Source organism: Amblyomma mixtum, chromosome 7, assembly GCF_055824585.1.
Source record: "Amblyomma mixtum isolate Tamu chromosome 7, ASM5582458v1, whole genome shotgun sequence".
NCBI classification, from domain to species: Eukaryota; Metazoa; Arthropoda; class Arachnida; order Ixodida; family Ixodidae; genus Amblyomma; species Amblyomma mixtum.
Genome location: NC_143018.1, coordinates 39,359,576 through 39,375,950, shown reverse-complemented (window position 1 = coordinate 39,375,950; position 16,375 = coordinate 39,359,576). Strand labels below are relative to the sequence as shown.

The window sequence follows — 16,375 nt, the reverse complement described above, 5'->3', positions numbered from 1 at the left end:
CGGACCAGCTCCTTCCCAGTGGGCACGTGAACTCCCTTGGACGTCCTGGGGACGTTTGAGATGTCCTGAGGACGTCCAGTGGAGTTTCAGTGCTCACCGGGTTTCGTACACCACTTTTTGTTTTCATTTCTCGCTTTCCTCCTGCGCGTTCATATCTGCAGTCGTATATCGTTCAAAGGGTCTCCAGGCCAACGGCAAAGGAAACATCCTTTAACCGGATCCAACAATCGCAATGGTCGCTACCCAGAGCGGTTAAACACACGCATATGGGGGGCCTGTCCGTCAGCGAATGCTTCCGTTATCTCACAAGATGCTGACCTCGCCCTGAAGGGCGGGGATCTGTTGAGTCTCCGAAGCTGTTTACTAGCCCACTTTCCACTCCCGCTTCTGGTTTACGCGCGGCGTTTGGGTTAGCACACCGGCGAACCCGCTTAAACAAGGCGCCGCCGTTGCCCTCGTCGTTTTACTTCCGCAATTCCCGGTCAGCGGGGATTCTCAAATTTTGTTCTCGCTACTCATCGCTTACACCGGCGCCTAAACCAAGAAGCGCCAAACACCAGGGTTTTTTTTTTTTTACGCCAGCAAGGTCAAACTGAAGAAAACAATCTCCCAGCCCCCCACAGTGGTTGCCGCCTTGGCCCCGACCTCGGCAGCAGCTCGAGCTTTTACCCAGAAGATGCAAGCAAACGCCTTGACGACAGCGGCCAGAAGAGATAGGAACTTCCGCCTTCTGGAAAACCATGACCTCCAAAGAGTGTGGTACTGCTTTTGTAAAGCGCGCCTCTAATAAATGCCGCGATTCTCAATTCACGGGAAATCGTGCGCGACCTTAATGTCCTAGTCGACTGGCCAACGCTCGGGCAGAAAAATCATTTCCAACGTATGTACAGTTTTTGTCAAAAGTAATCAGGCTGCATCGTTTGCTTCTAGCGTGTATACTGGAGCCCTCGTGGCTTTCCTAAAGACCAAAAGTTGTTGGAAGGTAAGAAGACCCCCCAATCCTTACCTTTAACGACAATTTCAGCTTCAGGGAAGCTGTAAGGGCTCCACTGTACGAGCTAGAAGCAAACCATGCAGCCTGGTTACTTTTGACAAATACTGTACCTTCCAGCTAAGCATCCATTGTTCAAAAGCGAAAAAGTCCCGCAGATACCGAATGAATTGCTTATTAAAGCGATAACCTTCAAAGCCTCGTCGGGGAAAAAAAAAACGCGCAGACGGTTCATAAAATTCGCCCGCTGGCTGAAGGAAATGGCTTTCACCACACCAGAAGTGACATAACCGGGCCGGATGTGACGTCACTTCTGGTGAGGCATCAACAACTCCTGATGCTATCCCATTGCAAACGTATAAGAAAATTATGTATCCCCGTGAATTATTTTTTTGTTGTCGAAGGCTTGCCGAGGCAATGGATACTTGCCACAGATGAACGCTCTCCAAGCTTATCGCGCGAGACATCGTTTGGCGCTTCGTTCGCAGGACAGAGCCAGCTTTCTCTCAGTGCATCCTGTCGACACACCCGTAAAACCGATCCGTCAACGATACCGGATGCTAGCCAAGAAGAGTAGCCATCCCGCATCAAAAAATTCGCAGTGGCTTAGCTATGGTTAAGCCTGGATATACAAGCGAAAAGCTGCATTTATGCTTTGTTTGACGTCATGGCTGTCGCAGTTCGCGCACAAGGCACTGGGAGCACCACGATAGCGGTGTAGATTTTGAGCCAACTCCCTCGCTATCATTTCTGGGTCTTCTTTTCTTCCTTCCATGGCGAATGTCTGCGCCTCTTCTACGGCCGCCGCCGCCGCTCACGCGTTATCGCAACGCCTTGCGAAAGAACCTTCTCCTCAGGGCGACCGAGCGGCAGCGGCGCAGGCTAAACCGGTGGCGAGGAGGAGAACGGAGGGGGTGGCGAGGAGGAGGAAGGGCGCGCCGCGGCGGCGCCCAGGGGTGGCCCACGCGAAGCGCGGTGTTGACGAGCCTAGTGAAGCTTTTCGCTTCAAAACGAGAACCGCCACTACCACGTCCATGTCTGAACGGGATAACGGCACTGACATACTCCTGCGAACCGACCGCTGGAAGCGCACTGAGCAGGGCTCAGAGGAGGAGAATGGCCTCATCTCTCCACTCACTCGAGGAAGGTGGTGACGTAGTGCCGGCTGCAGACCGACCAGGACCAGGGATGGCTGTTGTAGTCCAGCATTCGGGCCATCACGTGCAGCGGCTGGCTGGCCAGCCGGTACTTGGCACACTTCTGGTCGTCGTCGTGCGGAATGTTCAAGCTGCGAACACACAGCCAGTCTCGGTTGGAGACAAGATATTCGGCCTGAGCAGATGGGAGAGACACGCGCTCTTGCGCACCGGGCCGTTACAAGGCGGGGCAGACCACGCAACAGTAAATGGCCACTCAAGACTGGAGCCCAAAGTGAACTGAGCAGGGCTGGTAATAAATTCAAGGCCAAAATGCTTCTAAGGCCACACACAACGGCAGTTTCAAAGATTGGTCACATTCTTGGATAACGACTTCTGTTTTGGTCCGCGAAACCTGCAGAAGAACGCTAAGGAGCGCCCAAAGAATTAGGAAGGCAATTCTACTAATGACGCGAGGTAAGCGCCTTTAGCTGGCTCGTAACAACGACTGGCGGCACGGCGGTGATAATGAGGACGGACCACTCACACGTGTCCCAGCTCGTGGGCAATGGTGAACGCTGCGCTGAGACCGTTGTCCTCGACAACGGCGCAGCTCCCATGCGGGTCGCAGATCATGCCAGACTGGGCCAGCCCTGGCAGGGCAGGGAGGGAACAAAGGAAGAAGAGGTAAGACATCACATTCGGGCTGAAGCAGTGCAAGTATTTGGCAGAGTGCGGGTTCGGGCAAGTCGGTGAGCCGCTTCTAAAAGTTCAATTCTTCTCTGATATAGAGTTTCTTGGGTGCTGCACTTCGCTGGGCCTGCTGCGAGTATTCTGCTGACAGTCTGATCATCTTTGCGCTGTTTGCCTTCACCTTTTTTAGTTTCGCGGATGTGTCTGAAGTTAGATACCCTGTCCTGTCTGGAATAAAGATTTCAATCGGAAGTCAGCTATCGGTGTGTGTGCGTGGTTTTTTTTTTTGCACTTATTAGCTTCAGAACATTCGTGCTTTAAAAGCTAAATCCCCGTGCAATGAATGATAAAAGATACCCGAGAGTGTCACAGTGACGAGCCCGCGTGCCGTTCAGAGATTTATTTCAGTGACAAGACATAGTGAATTACAAGGGCCCACCGCTGTTTAAGAACTCCGCACTATACAGAGTGACACACCGGACATTTTAAGGCACTTACGGCACTGCCGCACGAAACCCGCTCTGAAAAGAAGCACGTTTCCTCTCGCACTTCCGAGAAACCAAATATACTGATTACAAAAATATTTTTGCGCTCAGCATTTAAAAAAAAATCGGCATTTCGCGTCAAATACGAAACACAAATGCCACTGAAACTGAGGCGTCGGTCGCGTTTTCATTAACCGTAAATGTCTGAAAAATGAAGGCAGTCGGCGTTAGACAGCGCTAACAGTTAAACAGACACCCCTGACTTCATGAAGTCTGGCTAAATGCATTTAGCCTCTACCACTCAAGGCAGCAGGAGAGAAAGGGCCAACTCACCAAGCGTGTCACATGTCTTGGGCAGTCTGCATAAGTCTTCTCTTCAAGAAAAGGAAAGGCAGAAAGTGTTACAAAACAACGTTACTCAAGGACACTGTGCATAACAATTAACAAACTTCGCGCAAGCGGACTCTGGAGCCATTATACGTCGCCCAAAGAGAGCGGCTAGCACGGCGACTAGCCTTTAATTTTCTTTACTCGCGCGAAGGATTTTTTATAAGATCGAGATGTACTAACTTGCCCAACAAGAAGTTTCAATTAATTTTATACTCGTTGAAGACGTTACTCTATTGTAGCTTGGTACCAAAATATGCGCAGCACAGTTTGAACCAACGGTTACCGGCTCCGCCACATTTTACCGTGCGCGGATTCTGTCCAGGTGCAAACCGATCAACAGTACATGTTCTCCAGTGGTCGCATGTAGCAAAGGCCGCTACGAACTTGCTTAATTACTTGACGTCTTTGCTAGACTGCGTATGCACACATCTTTGTGATACAACATCTAATTTGTACAAAAAACCACAGCGCACTGTCCCACAGAAATTCATGCAAAAACTGACTGTCCAGTAGATGTGCCTTCCGTGACATTGGCAAACACCACATCAACCGGAAGACTGCGTTATCGTCACAATGAATGTAAAATTTTTGAGTGGCGCAAAGGAACAAACAGGAATACACGGAGACAGAAAGAGCGCCTCTTTCTGTCTCCGTGTCTTCGTGTGTTTCTTCCTTTGCGCCATTCAAAAATTTTATGATGAATCAACTAGCCTAACAGCAAGTACTTCTACAATGAATGTGTCCGCCACCAAAAAAGGACGACCCAGAAAGTGAAGAACGCAAGACATAGCCCTCCGTCGTCCATGCTTCATTTTCCACGTCATTTTCCACGTCGTCGTTCCCTATTGGTTTGTTTTACCACGCTGGGGCTGACAAAAAAAGAATTGGGAAAAACGTCGCTTTATGTAAATCATGCACATTCTCGTTTAGAGTATACATATTAAACAGCCATTCGCAATGCGCAACAAATCTTGGCCTTCGAATCTAATTTATGGCACAGAGGAGCGGCCGAACTGCTCCTCCCGACATTAAAGGGACGTCTTCGGGACGTCGTGGGGAAGGCCGTGGAGGGCAGCGTGGGAATTACCTGGTGAGCAAGATGGCCGTGTCGTGGTGGTACGGGTGGCTGTCCTCCGGGTGGTTATGCTGTTGCTGCCAGCGGCAGAAGTTCTTCAGAGTGAGGGACGCGCTGGGCGAGATGATGTCGTTGTCCTGCGCCGCGGCCATTCCGTCACAGGGGCGACATGCGCGCACGCGTATTCGCGCGTTAGTGGGAAAGCAGCAGCACCATCCGTGGTAGGATTTGATATCCCGTTCTCCCCCGAAGCGAGAAGCGAAGTATGAACAAAGAAAGAACTCAGTAACTCAAGAAACAGGTTCACGCAACCCATTCGCCTCACCACATTCACCAACCAAGAGAACGAGTACAAACTCTACCTCTATCTTGCGGGCGGGTTTACATAGGCCAAACCGGCCGGTGCTTCAATGAGCGAGCCCTGGAGCCAAAAACTGTGACAGCCGCAACTGCGCTCCTTACCTGGGCAAAACCGCCTCCCTCTCTAAGGCACGCAGCAAAACTGAAAGGGACGTTTTCCAAGCTTTCCTGATTGCCAAAAGGGGTGAAGACTACGTTTTTAGAGTTTTTAGAAGGTCATGTTGGTGTTTCACACCGGCTCTGATTCTCCTGCAAATTCTGCTGTTGTTTTCTACCGCCGAGCCCTTTGAGGATAGTGTTGTTTTTTTTTGTCATGTTCGCGGGCCTTACAAACCACGTGTTTTCACAAATAAAATCAGTTGGAAGTCTGCGCTGTCTGTCCTTCTGTGTGCCTTACGTCCTGTCTTGTTCGCGCAGTTTGTACTCGTTCTCTTCATTACGAACGAACTAGCCCGCCAGAGAGTCCTTCTTCAGTACATTCACCAAATCAGTTTTTCTACTTGGCTCTAAATGTAGTCAGTTTCATTTTCGTTTGTTTTCTTTGTTTGGGAGCTTCCGAAAACCTCGACTGCGAAGAAATGCCCGCACTCAATGTTCTGCTCCTCAGCTTGCGTTGGTTACAAGCGAGCACAGGGCATACGTTTTGTCTCGCGCAATTTCCGCGCGCACGGCAATGTCGGAGAGGAACGTTAAACAGCGAGTGAGCAGCAATTACGCTGTTACGGTTACAGAGCATGCACGCGCGGTCAGAAATAAGACCCAACTGCAGCGCTACGGATACCCTTTGCTGCGTCGGCAAAACGCTCATTAACCACACCCGAAGACGGTGCGATATCCGCGAAGATAAATTCGACCAGAACGTCTGCCAGTAATAGCAGCGAAACGCCCACAAGCTGCGCGTATTACACCGGCCGGATAGTGAACGTGCAAAGGAAGCCGATGACTGAGCGTTCTCAGATAGCTTCCACTTCCGGATCTTAGCGAAAAAAAAAAGATATCATTATTTCTGAACACCGGTTACTTCTTGGTCCCCGGTCTATCTTCGCCGGAACCGTGCGTCCATTTCCTACTGAAACGCACCCACGCGTCGGCTATAGCCGGTTCCTATGCGCAGACTGCTACATCGGTGAGAATGAACAGGCACAGGCCGGAAGAAGATCTCGGACCGGAAGAGGAATTCGGACCGGAAGGGTGAAGTCAGTTAGTCGTTGTGCGGCCCCAGGAACGCCAGGGCGACGGCCGGAGGAAAGCGAAGACTCAGCGAGCACGGCCTGACGGCAAACCGGATGGAAAAAGATCGATGGCCCAAAATGATAGAACCTGCGGAAAAAGCCCTAGCGAGCTCGCAGAGTCACTTTGTCACTGCCCAGAGTGCGTCGGAAAGTTACGCACTTTTGGGGCCGACTTCGCTCGCATATCATCGATATCATCCCGAAGGAAGTGAGCGCGCGGACAGACAGTTTGCTAACCGTGTAAATAGCCCAGCGGTAAACAAAAATACGACGAAGAGGCGGGTGGTACTATAGCAAGCAATATTACTTCATCCGGTGACAGGGTGAACAAATGACTGAACTAAGGAACAAATTAGCGCTCGTCAGTTGTCAAAAGTTTCTTTCTTGGATTGCGGTCTTGGGTCAGTGAGTTCTCCGTGGTGAGTATTGTCCGTGACCTCTGTATTGCGGGAATCTGGAGACGCGCATCCTTCACTGACAGAGCGCATCGCCTTTTTTCATCCATCTTGGAGCCCATCCTTACGTTTACGGAATACACAGCACGAACTTCCATGCCGCCATTTTAAGACTTATGTGAACACCGAGTAGGCCACAGGGCGCCCGATATATTAAGCGCATGCAAGACTTCGATGACTTAGCCATCGAATAGGCAGGGCTGACTGATGCGGCTTTCAGAAACATCCCAATGGGCACTGAACGTCCCTTCGACATCCTGAAGACATCCTCAACGTCCCCAGAACGTCCAGGGAAGGTTCAATGCCCACTGGAAGCACGCGAGAGAGAAAAGCGACCCACCTCGTCTTCCTCCATGATGAGCAGCTTGACGACGGCGATGTTGAGCAGGTTTCCGATGCTCGGGTCCTTGTAAATGTGTGCTACCTGGCACAAAGAGACCGGGCGTCGCCCTCAGGTACAACGTCACCACTTGCACACAGTTTGCGTCCCGAAAGCGTTCCCCGAAATGGGCAAGCTAGTTTTGGTGCAGACGCGCTTGGAGATCCCTCCCAGACACGGAGTACAAAATGGCCTTCTGCAGACTGTTGCAACGCCAAATGCGCCCCGTAAAATGATTCTTATTCGCGCTGGTATGTGACTCAGAGATGGCATACGGCAGTCTTGCTTTTCCAATACAAAGTCTGGATGATGTGCTTTCCTGATTTGATCAGAATTAGCATTGGCGACCCCCTATAACAAGCAGCTTTCGCATAGTGCGCGTTTGGCGTTGCGACAGTGACTATTAACCTGAAAGCGGGGTTATATGCGCCTGAGTAAGTTTATCTCAGGCGTCCAGACGTACAGGTGTCTACGTAAGTTATCGGGACATTGAAGTCGCCTCGGTTCTCAGCAGTGCTTAGACTGTAGCGCGATATGAAGCTCTTTCACAGCTTCCGTGCTCCGTAAACCTTTGCGAGTAACTGTACAAGCTTTCACAAGTTTTGTGGCTTCGCAAACATCACTTGGAGTGCACCCTAACGCGAAAATTAATGCCATATTTCAGAGAATGCAAACACGTGCGCTCGAATGCATAGGTATGCACCTCAAGTATAGTTGAAATTAAACCCGATGATGATAATGGGTTTTTTACGGCGCAAAGGAGAAATTGAAGGCAGTCACAGCTGCCTCAACAGTTACGGCCCAGGCTGTGGCTATTTTAACGTTTGAGTGAGCTTTGGCACCCTGCACGTATCGACCATTTGAAATGAGGAGGAAAGGTGGGTACGCATGATTTTGCCTAGCCTTTGCATGCGTAATATAATGTCAGGAGACACAGCCTCATCTTCCACGTCACGAAACGCATCTGCTGCTGACACGCTGGCGTTCGAGGAGAATTGCTAACGCATTCATTTAAACTAAAGGGGAAGCGTATTTCATGTGGAAAATTTTAATTTCAATTTACTTGACTCGATTTAATTCACTAATAATGCTATGAATGAAGCCTTACAAAAAGCGGGCCACAGTAGTGGAGTGCTTGGACTTAGTTTTGACAGTATAGAAGAAACGTTCACTTCAGTCTCGGAGTACGGACGTTCTTGAGCTTCACCTCTACTTTAGTGCGGCTGCCGCGGCGGTGATCGAAACCGCGACTCAGTGCTGAACAGCAGATCGCTGCAGCCACTCACACATCGCGGCGCGTCGAACTGGAGAAAAATAATTCACAAAAACGTCCAAAGTCACATCCCTAAATCGAGCCGGCACAGATTCGATACGTAGCCAGCGCCTTCCGTTTTCGCAGTCGAAGGTTTATGGAACGTCGTACAAACAAAAAAAAACTTAATAGAAGATGGGTCTTGCATGCATCCTGTAGCAGGTACAGGGGGTCAGAAAGGCATTTGTAACACCGAAATCACGAAGACCTAAATTTCCTCGCTGCCTATAGTAGGATACAACTTTAAAAAAAAAAAAAACAGAAGTTGCTAACACTGGGCCGCGGCTAGCGGCGTCCTGTATTACTCCGCTAGCCAGTCACAACGATAAACGAAATCACCCTTTTAATGTTTCACTATATCAAACAATCCATGTATCAAAATTCTAGAGCTCATACTCTTTTTCTTGTGATAATCTTCTTGTTGAGGCAACAAGAAACGTTTAAGCAGCGGACTACCTTTTCGTCGTGGAGGAATCCTGTGCGCGGAGGCTGAATGTGGGCGGAGCTTCACTGCAGACTTGAGCTATATCCGACTATAGAGGCTCAAGCCAAGAACTGAGGGGTGGGCAATGCAGTACACGCAGAGAAGTGAAAAATACACTTCAGCTTATGACTGCATGATTATACATTCAAGCCATTAAACTATGTTGTTTAAACTATGGTGTAATTTTCGTTCTCCGAAAACTTCCGAGGGCACCTGCTCACGCAGTCTGCACAAATTAAACAGCGCAGCCTTTAGTCTTAATAATTGTCCTTAACGCGAAGAAATTGGGTTAAAGCAGCAGTTCATAACTATGACCGATGGAGGGGGGGGGGCACGCTGCCTGTAACCAACTACGTTAGATCCTCACTATAACGAATTGAAGGGGACCGGAGATTGCTTCGTTATAGCCGTAGCTTCGTTATAGTCGGTGCTGACCGAGCTTCCAAGGGGAACCGTCATTCCTTCGCTATATCCATTATTTCGTTATAAACAGTTTCGTTATAACGAGGTTCGAGTGTACTACTCTCGATCGTTTCGTCGGATGCGGATTTTGAAAGAAAATAAATCAGCACGTTTTCTTAGCACGTCGTAACGGCGTTGCTGACAGCGCCCAGCGCTAAGAAAAGGCGCACATAAATGCGCACGGTTCGTCGAACTTCGGCAAAAGTGACACGGCAGCCGCGACTTACGAGAGTCCGTTCCGAGGCGCGCATTCTTTCTTCCGCGACGCACGAATGACGTAACATCGAGAGTTTCAAGAACGGGCCCCCCTCGGTTTTCGGCAACCGCGTAGGAGCTGAACCGTTGTCGTCCAACTCACTCGCACAAACGCAAAAAAAAAACCAAAGAACGCAAAAACGAAGAAAATCGTAAAAAAAATAAACAAAACAGCGTTAGCGTTAAGTAAGGCGCGCGGAGATGTTACGAGAGAAAGGTGGGGGGAAAAAGGAAGAAAAAATAGGAGAGGCACGGTAACTGCCAAAGTCTACACTGAGCGGACCGGCCACCAAATGGGTTTTACCCCAGAACGGCCAGGCACGCCAAACAAACAAATGGGGGACCTAAACACTCGGCGGCCAGTGCAAATAGAAAACGGCCGGAGAGATTTACACGGAGCCGACGAACGCTTCACTCAGCTCCGTTCCACTTCTTTTTTTTCTTCGCCAGTCTCGAGTCGGTATAGGTTTGGGACTGCGCAACGCTCCGCGACACGTCCGTGCTCGCGATATGAAGTATCTCCGGGACTCGACGAGACGCGACGGACGGGCCAGCAGGCAGGCAGGGAGACGCATCCATAACTCGCGCAATGAAGCACACACCCTACGGTCGAAAGACGCCAACGAGAAAGGGAAGAAGGGAGGGAGAGAGCTCCGGTCGGAGACACGACTGCCGACCGAATTTCTGACGAAGAGGTGGGGGGGGGGGGGGGGGGGGGGGTCCACCCTATTCTGGGACGGCAAAGAGACTGGGCGGGGCAGCGGTCTGTCTTTCGGCGACGAGACAGGTTGCAAAGCGGAGGAAAGGGAAAAACGGGTTGGGGGAGGGGGCAGCCGTTTTAAATCATTCACGGGAGAGTCCCCGGTCACAGGCGCACGGCCCGCGGTTCCCGTTGGGAGCTCCCCGAGCGGAGAGAGAGGGAGAGAGACAACGCCGCGTCTGTCGTGCGGACAGAGAGTTGCCCTCCTGGAATGCAGTGCACCGGAAGGCTGGATTTCAGTCCAGGCTGTTTCTGGAGCATCGGAATTAGGTGCGCGAGTGCTACGTCGTCGAGGCAAAACCGCCAGGCTCTCCCTTCTGTGGCTCTGGCAGCCAAGGAGGCGAGAGGGGAAAGGCCTATAGTCTGCGTAAGCCGCGCGAGGTGACCTCAACTGTCCCGAATATCTCGCGAATATGCAGCGAACAAGCCAGGCAGCAGAGTACGAGATGCACACCACAATGAATTGACGCGAACAATGTTCGCATTCTTAATTTGTCGATTGCAATAGGACGCTCCATCATGCGGTACGCTAATCAAGGGGTTCCTTGGTTTTCTACTTTTACAAATTCGTCCAGTCGACCAGCTCAATCATCAATTCACATTAACCTTTTTGCTCCACATGGACGCTTCAGTAGTTTGTTCGCTGAGCACTTCAACCTCCGACTCGTTAATTCATTCACAGATTGAGAGCCTATGCAACGGAACAACCGCTAGACCGAATGTCTAAGGCCTCGGTCGCTGAAAGTAGCCGAAAACTGCCACGTATGCCAGCTACCAAACAAGAAAGTTCTTGAGGTAGCTAGAGCCGTAAGAAGTATGCGAACGCGATTTCTGACGTGCTGTATTTGTCAAAAGTATAGAGCTTAAAGACTTTGCTTCCAAGCCGCGCAGTGAGGACCTCTAGCGACCCTGGAAATTGTAAATTACGGAGAGGTATACGGACAAGAAGTCATTTCATTGTTGAGATATAACGCCGGCAGTGCAAAGTGACCATACCACACTGCCCAGCAACTAATCCGGTGAGCTGTATATTTTAAGGCGAAAGCCTTTAATGCCTCATACTGTCGTTAGCAGACGCGTCGGCAGGAGTGTCGACAGACGCGTCGGCAGATTTGTCCGCCTTTCGGCGTCACTGCTTAAAAGGCTCAAGGTTCCAGCATGAATAAAGGCGCATCTAGTGAATGCATGGGCTTCATAAATAAAATAAAAGGAGTAAAGTCAAGAAAAGGAGAATAAAAATAAAAATAAGGAAATAAACAAAAATAAAAACAAAATAAAAATAAGATGTGGAAATAAAAACAAGAAACAATAAAATTAAGAAAAGGAACGAAAAATAAATTAAAAAACGAAATGCGAAAAATAAAAAAGTAAATAAAAACAAACAGTGCGCCAGGAAACGCTTTCGCCTTGCAGCACTTTAGAGAGCCAAAGTGCCCCTTGAATTTTTTGGCAAAGACTATCATCTGCGATCAAGCCCTTCTGCGACATAGTGCTGCAGCAGCAAGAAAGTACACCCAGCTCTCCTAACTATCGTCCCTCTTCAGTATTTCCGACGTCCTGTCCAGGTCAGGGTGCGGCATGGAATAGGTGCGCCCGTGGAGGCGGCGGCGTGAAGAGCAGCGCATCTTGCGCTGTCATTCCCCTTCGCCCTGAAGAGTTTCGAGCGTACCTTCGCCGTCACGTAACGTCACGTGCCGAATCTGACAATGGAGGCCTTTAGCATAGCGTACTATACCGCAGGGGCATTCCAGTTCACCGGACACAGGCTGCTTACGAGCAGTGCCCGCTATCCCCCCCCCCCCCCCCTCCCACCAGAACCGCCCCTGCCAGGGCGCCTGAGCAAGAGGCGTCCGCTCAACCGGCATACGTTTACAGTATATGTTCCGCTGTAGCCTCTATTGTGCGCAAGGCGGAAGACAGCGAAGCGTCGCTTGATATACGTACTGAGACTTCGATGCGAGCTAAAGATCTTGGTGTTGTGCGGTAGGCTGAAGCTCCTTCTTCGCCACTAACGAGCATCAGGGGAGGATGAAATGTAGGGTTATTCTGATCAGCAAGAGGGCAGCAACGTCACATCAGGAGAAAAAAAAAAAACACGATTAGTCAGTAATTTCTTGCTTCGTCTTTTCTGGCCGGCCACTTTTTTCGCGTTGTCGTTTCGCTGTGATTCATAACAAAAGTTACCAACTTCTCGTTCTACAGTCAATTGCGAATTCCTCTTGCTTTCAGCACGTCCTTCGGGAGATATCAGTGGCGAACCTCCCCCATTAGTTGCGGCTCCCGTGAGACGCCTGTGAATTCAGAGAACGGAGAAAGCAGGACGGCTTGAACAAAACGCATGGCTGCACCCCGCGCACTGCCGCCTCTTGCACGATCCTCGCTTTCCCGGGCACCAGTCATACAAACACAAAGAAAGGTGTGGGAAATCTTGCAGGGATCCTCGCTTCAGCAAGTTCGGCTGACGCTAACCGGGCAAGCGAAACATAGAGATCAATAACGTCCAGAAGACGCGCGGCGGGACATTTTGAAAAGCGACCACAAAGTTATGACGCAAGCGCGGCTGACGCCGAACTGCACTGCGGCGCGAGCCGTGACGCAGTCGACAGCCGAACGAAGTGGGCCCGCGTTACAAGGAGCTCGCCCCGGGAGCGCTTCATACGTCAATCTGCTTGGGCAGCGTCCAAGAACGCCGCGGCGCCTGTCACAGGGTGTAGACCGCTTTTCGTCAGAGTAACGTTTTGAGGCGCCACACGTCGCCGCCGCCGCGCGGATTACCGCGCCAGGGGAGAAGGCGCGGTCTTGTCTCGGCCGCCTTTGGCCGTCGCAGGTGCACCGCGCGACGAGAGACCAGCACTCCGAACAGCCGCGCCACGGGACTAAACTACACTGTATACACATATACGCCCATATAGGAGTAAAAAGGGAGCAAGCTGTCCTCTAGCGCACTCCCTTTAATAAAAAAAGGATTGCAGTAGAGGACAGCTTACTCCCTTTTATAAGCACACTCCTTTTTATAAAAAAGGGAGTGCACTAGAGGACAGCTTACTCCCTTTTATAAGCACACTCCTTTTTATAAAAAAGGGAGTGCACTACAGGACAGCTTCCTCCCTTTTATAAGCACACTCCTTTATATAAAAAAAAAGAGTTCACTATAGTACAGCTTACTCCCTTTTATAAGCACACTCCTTTTATAAAAAAAGAAGTGCACTACAGGACAGCTTACTCCACTTTTACTGCCATATAGGCGTATTTGAGTATAGAGTAGTTTACTCTAGTTGTCTGTCCTCTAGCACACTCCCTTTTATAAAAAAAGGAGTACACTAGACAGCTTACTCTCTTTTTACTCCATTCGTGTTTAAGAGTGTGGCACGCCGGGTCGTGGGCCCCTTTCTGGACCACATTGCAAGATACCCCTTTTGCGAATTTATGACACTGACCCCCAACCTCCATGCGATCCTGAATGACATGGACAGAAAAGCAAAGATGCTCCTACAATCTGTTTGATGCTCTCAGAGGAGGACCGCGCACAAGGAAGATATCGGACGCATTGCTAGAGTACATCCAGCGAGTCGACATGCCTGCTTCTATTTAATCCACTCGCCAACTACTACATCGGTTATGTACCATTCTACTCTTGCAACTTACTCCCAGAATTAAGGGCATCACTTATGCCTGCCTCGATGTCAGAAGACAGCAAATGCTTTCTCGGCACTCTCTCCGATGCTTTGGCGCTATGGTTTCGCATACCAGACGTTTATAGACGTTTATAGTCCCGTCCACAGTCTCTGACTGTGGGACCGACTTCTGTATTCCAGAGTTTTTTTATTCTTGGACCATAAACATGCAATAAACGAGCCTTGAACTACAGTTCAGTCTTTTCGTCTCTTTCCTGTCTGCGTGGAGCTCGTAGCAGCTACAATGGAGGAAAAACGCTCTTCCTAATCCGAAGCTCCTACTGGGGAATAAATTGTAGCGAAGCCTGCACATCAACGAACGCCCCAGATATGCTCCCACTCTTGGGTTCACCAGAACGAAATGAGCTTGGGTGGCAGGACTTCGAGGGCGCCCTTCTTTTGAGACGCATTAGGTTGACAGTGACGCCATCCCTCCGTAGTGCCCAGCTCAAATAAGTGGATGAAAAGACAGCCAAAACCACAAGAAAGCGCTGTCGACAGCCAACGCCCCACTTCGGCGCTTCGTCTTGCCTGCAATACTTCGCGTCATGGAGTGCCACAGAGTAGGACAGGTGCCACGCAGTAAAGGAGCCATGGCTTATGCGGAAGATACCCGCTTGTTCATTGTATGAAGATTACCTAATATACTAACGAAATCATGCCCGCGAAAAAGGGGAGCATGATGAAGTAAACGAAGGAAGTGTAGGTACAAAAAAACTAATGAAAAGGGGAAGAAGGGAAAAGGAAAGATTATAAATAAGGGGAGCGAAAGGAAGAAGGAAAAATTCAGAGAGGCATCTAACTTTATTATGTGCTGGCAATGCGACACCGTTAGCCCCTGTTGATGCTTTTGCCGGAAGTGAAGTCATTTATAAAATTCACCCACTGATTAAAGGCGAGTGACGTCACCAGACCGGAACATTTTCATTGTCTAGAGGTAAGTGACGTCACCAGGCGGGAGCAATGCCATGGGCTGGGCGAAGTGACGTCATTTCCGGTCTGGTAATGTCACTTCCCCCAGCCAAGGGGAATGATCCCGTCTGGTGACGTCACTTCCCTCCAGCCAATGCTTCGGTCTGGCGGCGTCGCTTGCCTCCAGCCAATGGGAATGCTCCGGTCTGGCGACGTCACTTGCCTCTAGCCAATGGGCGAATTTTACGACGGACGACGCCATTTCGCACTGGCTTCTAATGCTATCGCAGCAAAGAGGACACAGCGGCACGCCTGCATGCACGCATCGTGCGCCGCACTCACCGCAGCCATGAGCGTGAGTATGTAGTGCTTGAGGTTCTTGCCGTGGTACCGCAACATCTTGCTGTCGGCCGCCACCAGTACTTCGACGTGCTGCTCGATCGAGTAGGAACGCTTGCGGCGCCGCCGCCGGTGGCTCGCGCTCCCACCGGCATGGCCGTGCTGGTGATGATGCTGGTGGTGCGCGGTCGTCGAGTTGGAAGGCTCGTCCTCGGCTTCTCCTGCAGACAGAAGCGGGCAAACCAGCGTGAGCGGCCAGGAAAACAACGTGCACAGCAGAGCCCCGCATGCACGAAGTGAAATTGGTTTATGTTTGGTTTGGTTTATTGGGGTTTAACGTCCCGAAGCACTATGAGGGACGCCGTAGTGGAGGGCTCCGGAAATTTCGACTACCTGGGGTTCTTTAACGTGCACTGACATTAAAGAACCCCAGGTGGTCGAAATTTCCGGAGCCCTTCACTACGGCTCCGGAAATTTCGACCACCTGGGGTTCTCGTCAGAGGTCACAATGCTGCGCATGGGCCACATAAGTGTACAGCTGCACGCACATCTCAGCTCATGAGCCCACAGCTTCAAGTTCCCACATACTCGGACTGCCGCCTTCACTGCCTCCGTTTTCTTCCGAACCGTCACAGACTGAAACGACCCTCCCCGCGACAGCGCTGCTACCAGCTGCCCGTCTTCATTTTTACAAAGTTGTAGCTCACCATTCTGTTCAGTCATCACTTAGTGTAATTTTTTACTCTGATTGTATAAAAACCCACCCCATATGTACGCAATGTTCCCTTACGGAGGACATTTCAGATAATAACCAGAACTGAACTGGACTCCCGACTACTGTCTCAGATATGTCTCCAGAAAGCGCAAAAAAAAAACAGATCAAGGCACACAGTTACCATGCCTGTCAACAATCACCTGATTTCACTACCACAGATTAGTGACGTGAGAGTAACAGCTTGGGCATGTTGGTTATCCACGTGG

The 16,375-nt window shown here is 50.3% G+C and overlaps 1 protein-coding gene across 5 annotated transcripts in view; it reads right to left on the bottom strand.

Annotated features, from left to right (window-relative positions):
* The window catches only part of AdamTS-A (ADAM metallopeptidase with thrombospondin type 1 motif A), a 394,663-nt gene that overhangs the window by 59,036 nt on the left and 319,252 nt on the right, over positions 1-16,375 (bottom strand). For 4 of the 5 annotated variants that reach the window (XM_089552346.1, XM_089552347.1, XM_089552348.1 and 1 more), the window contains 6 exons: positions 15,398-15,615; positions 7,158-7,241; positions 4,783-4,907; positions 3,639-3,679; positions 2,675-2,780; positions 2,130-2,279 (listed from right to left, as the gene is read on the bottom strand). In XM_089552346.1, coding sequence (XP_089408472.1) covers positions 2,130-2,279; positions 2,675-2,780; positions 3,639-3,679; positions 4,783-4,907; positions 7,158-7,241; positions 15,398-15,615 — 724 coding nt within the window. Of the gene's footprint in view, positions 1-2,129; positions 2,280-2,674; positions 2,781-3,638; positions 3,680-4,782; positions 4,908-7,157; positions 7,242-15,397; positions 15,616-16,375 lie in introns of those variants that run through there. The other variant, XM_089552350.1, reaches the window with a different exon arrangement.